Source organism: Sinocyclocheilus rhinocerous, unplaced genomic scaffold (assembly GCF_001515625.1).
Source record: "Sinocyclocheilus rhinocerous isolate Xijiao unplaced genomic scaffold, SAMN03320098_v1.1 scaffold1042, whole genome shotgun sequence".
Classification (NCBI taxonomy): domain Eukaryota; kingdom Metazoa; phylum Chordata; class Actinopteri; order Cypriniformes; family Cyprinidae; genus Sinocyclocheilus; species Sinocyclocheilus rhinocerous.
This window is the reverse complement of record NW_015640510.1, coordinates 224,615-237,449: the sequence shown is the minus strand read 5'-3', so window position 1 is coordinate 237,449 and position 12,835 is coordinate 224,615. Positions and strand designations below refer to the sequence as shown.

General features: G+C 36.7%; 1 protein-coding gene across 1 annotated transcript in view; it reads left to right on the top strand.

Annotated features, from left to right (window-relative positions):
• The window catches only part of pxdn (peroxidasin), a 58,985-nt gene that overhangs the window by 30,245 nt on the left and 15,905 nt on the right, over nt 1-12,835 (top strand). The window contains exons 8-14 of the mRNA XM_016569500.1: nt 516-589; nt 1,441-1,729; nt 2,982-3,098; nt 4,078-4,236; nt 10,766-10,878; nt 11,010-11,166; nt 11,406-11,514. Of these exons, the coding sequence (XP_016424986.1) occupies nt 516-589; nt 1,441-1,729; nt 2,982-3,098; nt 4,078-4,236; nt 10,766-10,878; nt 11,010-11,166; nt 11,406-11,514 (1,018 nt within the window). The remainder of the gene's footprint in view (nt 1-515; nt 590-1,440; nt 1,730-2,981; nt 3,099-4,077; nt 4,237-10,765; nt 10,879-11,009; nt 11,167-11,405; nt 11,515-12,835) is intronic.

Below are 12,835 nucleotides of genomic sequence, written 5' to 3'. Positions count from 1 at the left end.
AGAATGAAAAGTAAAGGTCACCCAAAAATATTGTAATCATTTGCTTATCCCCTTGGAATTGCAAAACTGCATGATTTTCTTTCTTTCTTTGGAACACGAAAGGAGATTTTTGTCCCTCTTCTGTTATATGCAAGGACTTTGACTCAGTGTGCAACCAGACGTTTGGTTTTGCCAGTAGAAAGAGTTTCACAGTTCTGTCAGACTGTTCAGGGATACATTTCACCATGTGCACATTGGTGTTGGTGGGTAATGTTTGGGGTTTGGCACATGGCCGTTGTGACCATAGACACAATCACCACGTGCCTGGCCGTCAACCAACACGGGCAGCCAAACCAGTTCAGAGGAAGTGAGGCAAGAGGGAGATGTCGAATGTTACACTACAAATAAACCTTTAGGGCTGTAATTCCAATAGCTTTTACAGACCAAATTAAACTTGTTTTACTTCTCCTCACACCTCGTCTTTTGCGGCACACTTATATTTAGTTTCATCTGAATGTGTCTCTACTGTGGAGCAGAAGTTCCCCGGATCACATCTGAGCCGCAGGATGTTGACGTAACCTCTGGGAACACTGTGTACTTCACATGCAGGGCAGAACACAAAATAATGATCTTTAAAAAAGCATCATATGACCCCTTTAAACAATGTTCATTCGAAAATTGCTAGTAAATTTAACAAATAATTACAAAGAACCATATAGCACATTGAATTAGTGTAGCGAATTATTTTACTGTAGTTTTCATTAAATTTAATAAATGATTATAAAGAAACAGTCACACACTGAATTAAAATATGTACACAGTTTATTTAGCAATTTCTGAGTGAGAATTGTTTCAGTAAATTGCACAAATTTCAAAGCAACAAGTAAAACATTGAATTAAAAAAATGTGTAGGATTTACTTAAACACTTTTCACTCAGAAATTGCTAGTAAATTTTACAAAGAAATTAGAAGTATAACATTGAATTGAAAAGTTGGTGTAGGTTTAACTTCAGCAATTTCTGAGTAAAAATTGTTTCAGTGAATTTCACAAATAATTACAAAGAAATAATGAATTAAAAAAAATGAAAAATGTTGTAGGATGTACTTTGAAAAAATTTTCACTCAAAAAGCTTACAAATTTCATAAATGATTACAAAGAGGAATAATTAACACATTAAATTAAATATGAAATTTAAGAGTATTTAAAAAAGTATTATCATGTAAAACACACTCCAATAATCTGTTTTTATTTACAACTTAATTTTTTTTTTTTTTTTTTTTTTTACAATGCAGTACTTAGTTTGTACAACATCAAACCCTTTCTTTCTATGATTGTTTGAATTTATTATTTTTTTTTGTATATTTTCATGGATAATTCTAGATAGCATGGCAGTCTGGTGAAGACTATTTAACAGCAGTCTTTTTGCATACAGCAGTCTGTTTTGAGGCAACTAACTGGAGGTCTTTCTCTCTCCAGCTCGACCTAGTTTCGTGATCCAGCCGCAGAATACAGAGGTTCTGGTCGGGGAGAGCGTGACCCTGGAGTGCAGTGCGACGGGCCAGCCGCAGCCTCGCGTAACCTGGACCAAAGGAGACCACACGGCCCTCCCAGTGGACCCCCGCATCAACATCACTCCTTCAGGAGGTCTCTACATCCAGAACATCAATCAGGCCGATGGGGGACAGTACACCTGCTTCGCAAGCAACAACGTGGACACCATCCAAGCCACTGCGTATATTATAGTACAGGGTAAGTGAAGTGGAAATGTGTTACATCAGTTAATAATCATGATTCTGTTTTACATAATTTAGGTTCTTGTATATGCTATTTAAATTTCAAGTAATGGTTGCCTAAAGGTGTCATTCACTGTGACGTTAAGGTGGCAGTTGTGAAGTTAATGAAAGAACATTGACCCGTGGTATACAGTGTGAAGGATGGAAGTAAAAAATAAGCCAGGAATCAGTTAACCCAAGTCATGTTTATTTGTATATAGAACCTTTCACCATACATATAATCTCAAAGCAGCTATGAGATATTGTTACTATGTATCAAAATGTAACATGTATACACATAATATATAACGTTTTATGTTACTTTTGTGGATACTCATTTGTTTACTCATTTGTGGATTTTATATATGAAGTAGCACAAAAGCTCTGATTGAGAACAGATGTAAGTCAAATGGGAAATATGTATTTTTATACTGTTCAGTGTAAACATCCAGTCCTTCAAAATGGAAGGGATAAGCAGTGTTATGTTCTCTTATTCAAAAAGCACTAATGAAAGTGTATTTAAAAAAAAAATTCTATTGGTCTAATCATGGTTTCCAAAAGTTTGTCTAAAAGCAAATAAGACTCCCCATACAAAGAATTAATAGAAACAATTTTGTTTAAATAGTATTTGGTTTGAGACCAGTGTTGATGGGCAGAACACAGATAGAATACATTATTAAGGGTTTAATTAATCCTTCTTGTGCTTTGTGTGTGTGTGTGTGTGTGTGTGTGTGTGTGTATTTTAAAAAGACAAATTTGTCTATAGTAATAGTAAGTAAACTAAATTAAACATTAACAATGTTTTAGATTTACCCCAAGTGAAAATTCTGCTTTTATATTAAACCTAAATTAGTTTTTATGATGAAATAAGGTTGTAAAAAGCCCCAACATATTTTACTGATCTACATTAAGTAACACTTTGGCTAATGTCTAAAGAAAATATAATTATTAAATTGATGGTCTTTTTATAATAAATATATTTATTTATTCTTGTATGAAATTACATTTAAATGAATATTAAATCAAAAATTAAGATTGGAACCAAACCATAAATATAATTTGAAAAAAACTAATACATTTGGCTGTAACAATTTTGTTTATTTTTATTTATTTTATTTTTTTTCGAGTTGGTCCAAAGCTTGTACCTGTTTGATATGAAAGATTAGTTCTGTCTGTCATTCTGCCAGTCTTTGGTTGTGCTCATTCTCAATTATTTTCTTCTTCCTCAGCTCGTCCTCAGTTCACAGTGACCCCTCAGGACCAGTCTGTGCTGGAGGGTCATACAGTTGAGTTTCCCTGCGAGGCCAGCGGCTATCCTCAACCTGTCATAGCATGGACTCGTGGCGGTGAGATGACATAATGCCACCTTGTCTGTTTGACTTGCTAGAGTGGAGTCCACACTATTCAACAATCTGTCTAAGTCAAGTCTGGTCAGCATTTTTATTTAGTAAAAAACTGACCAACTGGCATTTATTAATTTTACAAATGATAACATAGCATTCAAACAGTTTAGGGCAGTATATCAGTACAATCCAGGCAATGGTTTTGTTTCAGGTTAAACTAATGTTCCAAGTTTAAGCTCAGTGGCTTGCTGTCAATTACCACAGAAATTTGTCCCTCAGTTTGGAAAAAAGGGGGATAAATCCCCATATGAAAAAAGTACACTTTGGCATACTTAAAAAAAACAAAAAAACTACTTGTTAAAAAAATTACTTAATATACTTTAAATGAATAAGTTGGACACTTAATTGCATAGTATTTACAATTAAATAAAAATATATAATAATCACTGACAAGCTCAAATATACTGTAATGTCATTTCTGTTCAAACTTGTAAGTCATGTATTTAAAATATACTTTAAAGTAAAACTTTTGATCTGACATTATTACAAAGTGCACTTTATAAAAGTGTGTTAAGAAACATAGTCAAGAAAGTCTTAAGTACATTTCAGTAGATTTTTATTTCATTCATATTATCTGCAAGTACAAATATAAAATATGCTTTTACGATTGAAGCACTTTACAAGTGTACATTCTTGTACTTGTGTACTACAAGTGTAGTTTTTCACAAAGATCTAGTTATGAAATTCTGATTGGATGCCTACACAGTTGTATGTACTGTAAACATGATTTTTGTTTGTCTTCACTAACTGAGAGATGAGTCTGAATCAACAGCATGCCTCAGACAGAATTTAATTTCTTCTGAACTGTCCTTAAAAGGCCACAAGGACACATTTATAGATTATTGAATTGCTGTCTGTCAGTGATTATTTCAACTGTTTTCAGCTTGGACAAAATCACTAAAACTCTGTTCTCCTACAATAGGCAGCTCCCTGCCTAATGACAGACGGCACGTTGTTCTCTCATCGGGCAGCTTGCGCATCAGCCGCGTGGCCCTTCATGACCAGGGCCAGTACGAGTGCCAGGCCGTCAGTCCTGTTGGCACTGTCAGAGCAGCTGTTCATCTAAACATCCTGCAAACCGGTGAGATCCTGTTTACAATATAAATCGCCTTCTGACAGATTATTTCAGCATGTTCAACGAGAGGTGGCCAGCATGTCCAAAATCACAGAAAAGCTCTGTTCACAGTTATGGTATATACAGTGCATTCAGAAAGTATTCAGACCCCCTTCACTTTTTTTCAGTTTATGTTGCAGCCTGATACTACAATTGTTTAAATTCTTTTTTTTTTTCTCATTAATCTACACTCCGTACATCATAATGACAAAGTGAAAACAGAATTTTAGAAATGTCTGTAAATGTATTAAAAAGAAAAAACTGAAATATCACATTTACATAAGTATTGCAACAACACTTGAAATTTAGCTCAGGTGCCTCCCATTTCTCTTGATCATTGCGGAGATGTTTCTACACCTTGATTGGAGTCCACCTGTGGTAAATTAAATTGATTGGACATGATTTGGAAAGGCACACACCTCTCTATAAAAGGCCTCACAGCTGACAATGCAAATCAGAGCGAAAACCAAACAATGAGGTCAAAGGAACTGTCTGCAGAGCTCAGAGACAGGATTGTATCGAAGCACAGATCTGGGGAAAGCTACAAAAAAGTTCTGCTGCACTGAAGGTTCCCAAGAGCACAGTGGCTTCCGTAATTCTCAAATGGAATAAGATTGGCACAACCAGGACTCTTCCAAGAGCTGGTCGCCCAGCCAAACTGAGCAATTGATGGAGAAGGGCCTTGGTTATACTGGTGACCAAGAACCTGATGGTCACTCTAGTTGAGCTCCATGATCCTATATGCAGATGGGAGAAACCTACAGAAGGACAAACATCACTGCAACACTCCATCGATCTGGGCTTTATGGAGGTGTGGCCAAACTCAATCCTCTCCTCAGTGAAGACCCATGAAAACACACTTGGAATTTGCAAAAAAGCACCTAAAGGACTCTCAGACTCTGAGAAACAAGATTATCTGGTCTGATAAACCTCAATTCTAAGCATCATGTTTGAAGGAAAGCAGCTCTGCTCATCACCTGCAGAGTAGCATCCCAAAAGTTAAGTGTGCTGGTAGTAGCCTCATGCTGTGGGGCTGTTTTTTAGCGACAGGGACTGGGAGACTGGTCAGGGTTGAGGGAAAGCTGACTGGAGCAAAGTACAGAGATATCCTCAATGAAAACCTGTTCCACAGCGCTCAGGACCTCAGACTCGGCCGAAGGGTCACTTCCAGCATGACAGTGACCCTAAGCACACAGCCAAGGCAACACAGGAGTGGCTACAGGACAACTCTGTGAATGTCCTAGAGTGGCCCAGCCAGAGCCCTGACTTGAACCCTATCAAACATCTCTGGAGAGACCTGAAAATGGCTGTCCACCACCGGTCCCCATCCAACCTGACCGAGCTTAGGAGGATTTGCAAAGAAGAATGGCACAAAATCCCCCAATCCAGGTGTGCAAAGCTTGTTGGATCATACCCAAAAAGACTTGAGGCTGTAATTGCTGCCAAAGGTGCTTCAACTAAGTACTGAATAAACTTATGTAAATGTCATATTTCAGTTTTTTCTTTTTAATAAATTTAAAGACATTTCTAAAATTCTGTCTTCAATTTGTCATTATGAGGCACGGAGTGTGGATTAATGAGAAAAAAAAATGAATTTAAACAATTGTAGTATCAGGCTGCAACATAACAAAATTGAAAAAAAGTGAAGGGGGTCTGAATACTTTCTGAATGCACTGTATTTCTATGATATAAGGTTAAAAAAAAACATTATTTTCCACATACTGTACATTATTGTTTCTCCTCTATGCCCCGCCTATCCGGTGATCCACAGCGCGAAGTTGATGTATTTCCTCAGCAATCAGCACGGATCAGCTCCAGGCATGACGAAGCGGATATAGTCCTCTTTTGGAAGGCCAAGCAAAATACTTTCGCCTGCTTTCACAACGAAATACACAGCGTCTTCACGACATGGCGGCGGCGGCAACAATACTACAGCGAGAATAAAAGTTACGCCTTCTTTCTTTGCGTGAACATTTGGGCGGCGTTATGCAAATCTTCCCACATAGTGATGTAGACATGTGGGGGCGTGTTAGAACGAGCCGTTTTAGGTAGGCGTGGTTGACTCTTAACTTTTATAAAGAATATCTCTTTGGATTTGAGATTTTAGTCTCAACTTTACAGATCTTCTTTATCCACCAAGAGCTTGTAACACTCTAAAGAGAAAGGAATACTTTAAATCGCATCATATGATCCCTTTAAGTTGAAGTACTAAAATAACTAAAATTACATAGACTAAAACTAGTAAATAAATGTATTTTTAAATGGTAACACTTTATTTTAAAATGTCCTTGTTACACATGTTACATGTACTTACTATTATAATAACAATTAATTATGCATAATTACATGCAAGTAACCCTAAACCAAACCCTAACCATATAGTAAGTACATGTAGTTAATTAATATTTCTCAGTACTTAAATGTATAATTACACTGTAATAAGGCCAACTTAGAATAGTGTAACCATTTTAATTTATTAATAATAAGTAGTAATTAATAATAATAAATAAATAAATACTATACTGACATATAAAAACTAATAAAAAACAAAACACAACAAAATGACTACAATTACTAAAACTTGCTTGTCGTTTTTTTTTTTCAAATGAGAAGGTCAGATTATTCAAAACAGCTCTGACATTAGTAAAAAACTTTAAATATTAAATTATTATTATTATATTAAATTTGACTATTTTTATATTTTCTGTTTTTACTTTAATTTCAGTTAAAGTTTTAGTATTTTAGTCACGGTGTCTATGTTTAGCAGTTTTATTCATGATGTTTATATGATATGTCTATATGATATTGAAACAGACGGTCCACTGAAGGCAAGTTGTGATGAACCCAAGTGCAGTTTTATTCAAAATAATCCAAAATACAAACAAAGACTTGACTTGACTTGGCATGAACAGACTTGAATGTTCAGGAGCTTGACAGAGGGGTCTTTAGAGCCGCACCACCAGCACTGGCGCCCCTCAGGGTTGCGTCCTCTCCCCACTGCTCTTCTCCCTCTACACCAGCGACTGCACCTCTAAAGACCCAAACCCATCTAAAGATGAGTCTGCTTACACACAAGAGGTTGAGCAGCTGGCTGTCTGGTGCAGTCTTAATAACCTGGAGCTGAACACGCTCAAAACAGTGGAGATGATCGTGGACTTCAGGGGGACCCCCTGCACTCCCCCCACTCACCATCATGGACAGCACTGTGGCTGCAGTGGAGTCATTCAGATTCCTGGGAACCACCATCTCTCAGGACCTGAAGTGGGATACTCACATCGACTCCATTGTTAAAAAGGCCCAACAAAGGTTGTACTTCCTTCGCCAGCTGAGGAAATTCAACCTGCCACAGGAGCTGCTGAAACAGTTCTACTCAGCCGTCATCGAGTCTGTCCTGTGCACTTCAATAACTGTCTGGTTTGGTTCAGCTACAAAATCAGACATCAGAAGACTACAGAGAACGGTTCGGACTGCTGAAAGGATTATTGGTGCCCCCCTGCCTACCCTCCAAGAACTGTATACATCCAGAGTGAGGAAAAGGGCTCAGAAAATCACTCTGGATCCATCACATCCAAGCCATCTCCTTTTTGAACTTTTGCCATCTGGTCGGCGTTACAGAGCACCAAATACCAGGACACAAGAACAGTTTCTTTCCCCAGGCAATCTACCTCATGAACAGTTAATGTTCTCCCATTGTGCAATTAAAATATGTGCAATAACCTTATACTTATTATCACCCTAAACCCTAGTACATCCCTACAACTTATTTTATTTATTCTATTCCTATTCCATCTATAGCACACCTGTACATACAATTTATTCTTTTTTTGTGGTTTATTTATATTTATGCATGTGTATTTTATTCACACCTTTTTTTTAATTATCTGTGTTGTTGTTGTTGTCTCTGTGTACTGGAAGCTTGTGACACTAAAACAAATTCATTGTATGTGCAAACATACTTGGCAATAACGCTCTTTCTGACTTCTGAACAGATTTGACTCAACATGAACAGAAATACAAACTCACCAACAGCAGGTTACACAGTTCATGAGTGCTACTTATATCAAACAATGCAGCTCACATGACAAGAACCAACCAATGAGAGACAGGACACATGACTAAGACAACCAATGAGAACATGACACATGAACCAAAGAACCAATCAGAACACAAGGGAATCACATGACAGAACAAGGACCGTGACTAAACTCCAAAATAAAAGACATGAAAACATGAACCCGAAACAAAACCCAAAACCCCACGTTACAGATATTTATAAATTTTGCTTTATTAGTTTTAGTTTATGTAATTGCAGTTATTTTAGTACTTCAACTTAAACTAAATGAAAATGTTTTTTTTTTTTTACTTTTATTAGTTTTATTTCAGTTAGCGTTTATTTTATTTCAAATAACAATAGTTGTGGTTTTAGTTAAGAATAGTAACCCTGCAAAAGATTCAAAAGAGTAAATCTAATAAGTTCTCATTTCTGACATGCGCACATCACATGTGCTATATATTAATGCATGAGATACGACATTACTCATCAACCGTAAACAAGTGAACTCCATTTAATGTCTGCCTCATCTTGACGTGTTTGGGACACAGCATTTATGTTACTCCATGTTACTTCAGTATAGCATAAAACAAGCCCCTAACACCATAAACTGTAAGTCAATTCTTCATTCAACGGTCCTTCAGAACAAGACTAGACATGGCATTAACAGGAGGGAAGGAGGGTTGGCTTCATAAACGAATTTGTCATTTACCCACCAGCAAAGCCTTCAATTAGAACAACAATACCCCCGTAAAGTCTCAATGACAGACATAAGACCCGGTCCCTGCATGTAAGTGCCTTAAAAACCACCTCTTAAGCTTTATTACAGACTTGTGGAATAGCCAGGAAAGCATGCAGCTTTGAAATTCCCACATGGCAAGATGTTTCCATGTAGTAATGGTTGTTAACACACTGCATAACAACCGCCTGTATTTACTTCAAACCCAAGGCACAGGTTTGGCTCATGGTCGCTTTTATTTAGAACAGGCTTACAGGAATTATCTGAAGAAATGGAGACAGTTAAGAGACAGAGAGAGTTGTGAGAAATTCTACTAGTTATAACAGCTGCAGAAAGAGTGAGTACAGACTAAATGAAAGTTTAGGAATTCATGGAAGGAATAGATAACCCAAAATGATGCAGAAAGAAATCAACATGAGCACTGCAAAAAATGTTGTCTTGTTTTCCAGTAAAAATATCTAAACGTTCTTAAATTGAGATACATTTACAGTTCTGCTCATAAGTTCACATACCTCTTGCGGAATATGCAAAATGTTAATAATTGTAACAAAATAAGAAGAATTGTAAAAATTGCATGCTATTTTTAATTTAGTACTGTCTTGAATAGGCTCAGTGTGAAAAGATGGATCCCAAAATCATACAGTCACTGTTGGAAAGGGATCAAATATGCAGAAGATGCTGGAAAACCAAAGAATGTGCAGGACTTGGAATTTTTCTAAAGAGCAGTCGGCAGTTGAACTGCTCAAAAAAAAAAAGGGACTCGTGAACAACTTTCACAAAACATAAAAACAGACACTAATCATCCAGATAACGACACAGTATTAAGATTCAAGGGTATGTAAACATTTGAACAGGGTCATTTCTATAAATTCAGTTTGTTTGTCTTGTGAAGTATATGTGAACATCTCTTATGTGAAATAGCTTATTCAGGACAGTACTAAATAAAAAAAATAACATGCCATTTTGTTAACATTATAAACATTTTGCATAGTCTGCAAGGGGTATGTGAACTTGTGAGCAGAAATGAACGTGAAAAATAAAATTAAATAAGAAATTAAGTGAGTTTTTGCTTAACAAGAAAAATAACCTTATTTTCCCTTTAAACTAAGTTTATTTTTCTTACCCCATTGGTAGATTCTTCTTTTATTTTTAGCAAGAACTCACTTAATTTTGATATATTTTTCACAAAACAAGATTTAAAATGTAATTTTCCATCTCTACGGAAAAAAAAAAATATATATATATATACCTGTGTATATATATATATATATATATATAGCAGTTGGTGGCAAATTCTTATAGATTACTATAGAGCAACTGTAAAATGGGGTAATTATGCACTAGTTTTTAATAACTTCAAAGGATAGTTCGCTCAAAAGTCACCTACATTTTGGATGGCCTGAGGATGAGTAAATTAACAGCAAGCTCAACTATCCCTTCAAGGACCTCAGCACCGCCATGTTTGGATAAAGCTCTTTAAACAAACCAATCCATTTTGGCCTTGAAGACTCGCATATGCCTCTCTCAGACTCAACCTCTTGCCCTTTCATAGATTTTATAATTACAGAGCCTTGACAGTCGGCAAGATCTTAGCACCATGTATGACCTGTGCGTGTTCTTTTCATGTTGTACATTATGTGCATGACTCATGATTTAGCTGCGTTTTTGTGCACTGTAATCATTAACATATGGTTTTACATCACCAGTAACGCCTGTTTTCACAAGCGCTCCAAGGGATACGACTGTGGAGTCTGGATCAGATGTCCAGATTCCGTGCAGCGCGCAGGGTGAGCCCACACCTATCATCACATGGAGCAAGGTTAGATCCATTAGCTGCCACATTCCCTAACAACTGGCCAATCCATCCATTTCCACCACTTTGGTCCCCATAGGACTATCCTGGTTTTGTGACCAGACTCATTTAAACAATCTCTGGTCCCTGATCTACAGGATGGAGTCCAGATTACAGAGAGTGGGAAGTTTCATATCAGTCCAGATGGCTATCTGGAAGTGCAAGACGTGGGGCTTGCCGATGGGGGACGATATGAGTGTGTAGCCCGCAACTCCATTGGATATTCCTCATCTAGTATGGTGCTAACAGTGCAAGGTAAGAATTGAAGGCTGTAAACACATATTGAGGATTTTGAGGTGGGAGGGTGATCAAATGTAGTGAGGATTGACCATTGAAGAACAAACTTTGGTTAACCACCAATCGGAATAATGCTTTTTGCATTCAAACATTGTTGGATGGAACATAACAAAATGAGTATGGCGATCTAGACACATTTTTTCATGTTGAAATGAACAATTAGTTCATGAAAATAATTTTTGTATAATTTTCTCCAGTCCCACAGGTGAGCAGGGAGGGTGATCCTTTTGTCTCGACGTCTCTTGAAGAGGCCATTCGGAGCATAAACAGTGCAATAGACTCCACCAGGAGGCAGCTCTTTGACGGGTAAGCGTTTGGTGCTACAGGCAAAACATGCCAAGAAAACAATTCCTTCTGCTGTGAGTCACAGTGCCGTAACCCATCAGGAATTTACTGGGACCATTTATGCCTTGGACAAGGGCTGGTCACTGCGGTATGAGTCCTAATTTATCACTGCAAGGGGACTCTGCGCTCTGAGCTTGATGTTAGGGGGTTATTTTGTCTGTCGAGGCCAGTGCCAGCTCACGTTAGCTCACTGAGAGTGTTTGTGTTTCATAACTGGAGAGGACTGCTTCAAAGACAAATGCTTTTGAATGAAGTCTAACTGAGAGATGTTATCATAGTAAAGAGAGACTGCCAAAGATTAGGATTTGGAATTACAAAACTGATGTCATTTTTCCTCACATGACTGTTTTAAATTTTAAATTACAAAGTTAGTTGACATTTTGACTAAGCTTGCCAAGACATTTAAGCATGCTTATTGAATTTATGCAGTCCAAAACAACTGGTCATGGGTGAAAATTAAAAAAAAAAACTGTCAGTGTTTTTGGCACAAATGACCGCAGATATATTGTTATAACGTGGCACCTTCTTAGTTCACAAGAGATAATATGTGAAGTGAAGCCAACTCTCTGAATGATAAAAATGATATTAATGCTGACGGCTTTGATGTTCTTTAGCTTTTGTTTGAATCGACACCAACAGCCTTGGAGCAAATGCTTATTGTTGATTCTGGCAAAACGCTTATTCATTGTTTCATATGGTTCTCTCAAATAACCCTAGTAAACACTAAATTAGTTTGTAGTTATTCTGACATAAATAACTGAATTCAGGTAGGTAGGCTGTTATTTGTAGTCAGCTTTTAAAATGTCACTTATTGACATGTCACTGATCTTTATTCTTTACTTAATATCCTAATGATTTTGGCATAAAAAAAAAATCGATTTTGATCAGTTTTGACAATCCGTGTATCATTCGATCATTCGTTTTTTTATTTAATATTGAAAGTAGAAAAATGAGAAATCGGCTCCTTTTTCGTTTTTTTGTTGTTGTTTTTTCCATTTTTTTTTTTATCATGATACATAGGCCTACTGTGATTTATTCCAAAGTGACTTATGCATTTAACGTCAAATAATCTAAAATGAAGCCTTTTAAAAGACAAGTATTTGCTGTGGTTCATGTCATGCGCCAGAAAGATGCTTAAGGAGACCAAGACGCTAAAAGCAGTGCATTCTGTTGTTCTCTTTATTTTTCAAAGGCATGACATTTTGTAGTTATTTTGAACGTAACCTTACACAAATAAAAATATTAATTTTACCATACGACTATAAATGACAGAGTATTAAGT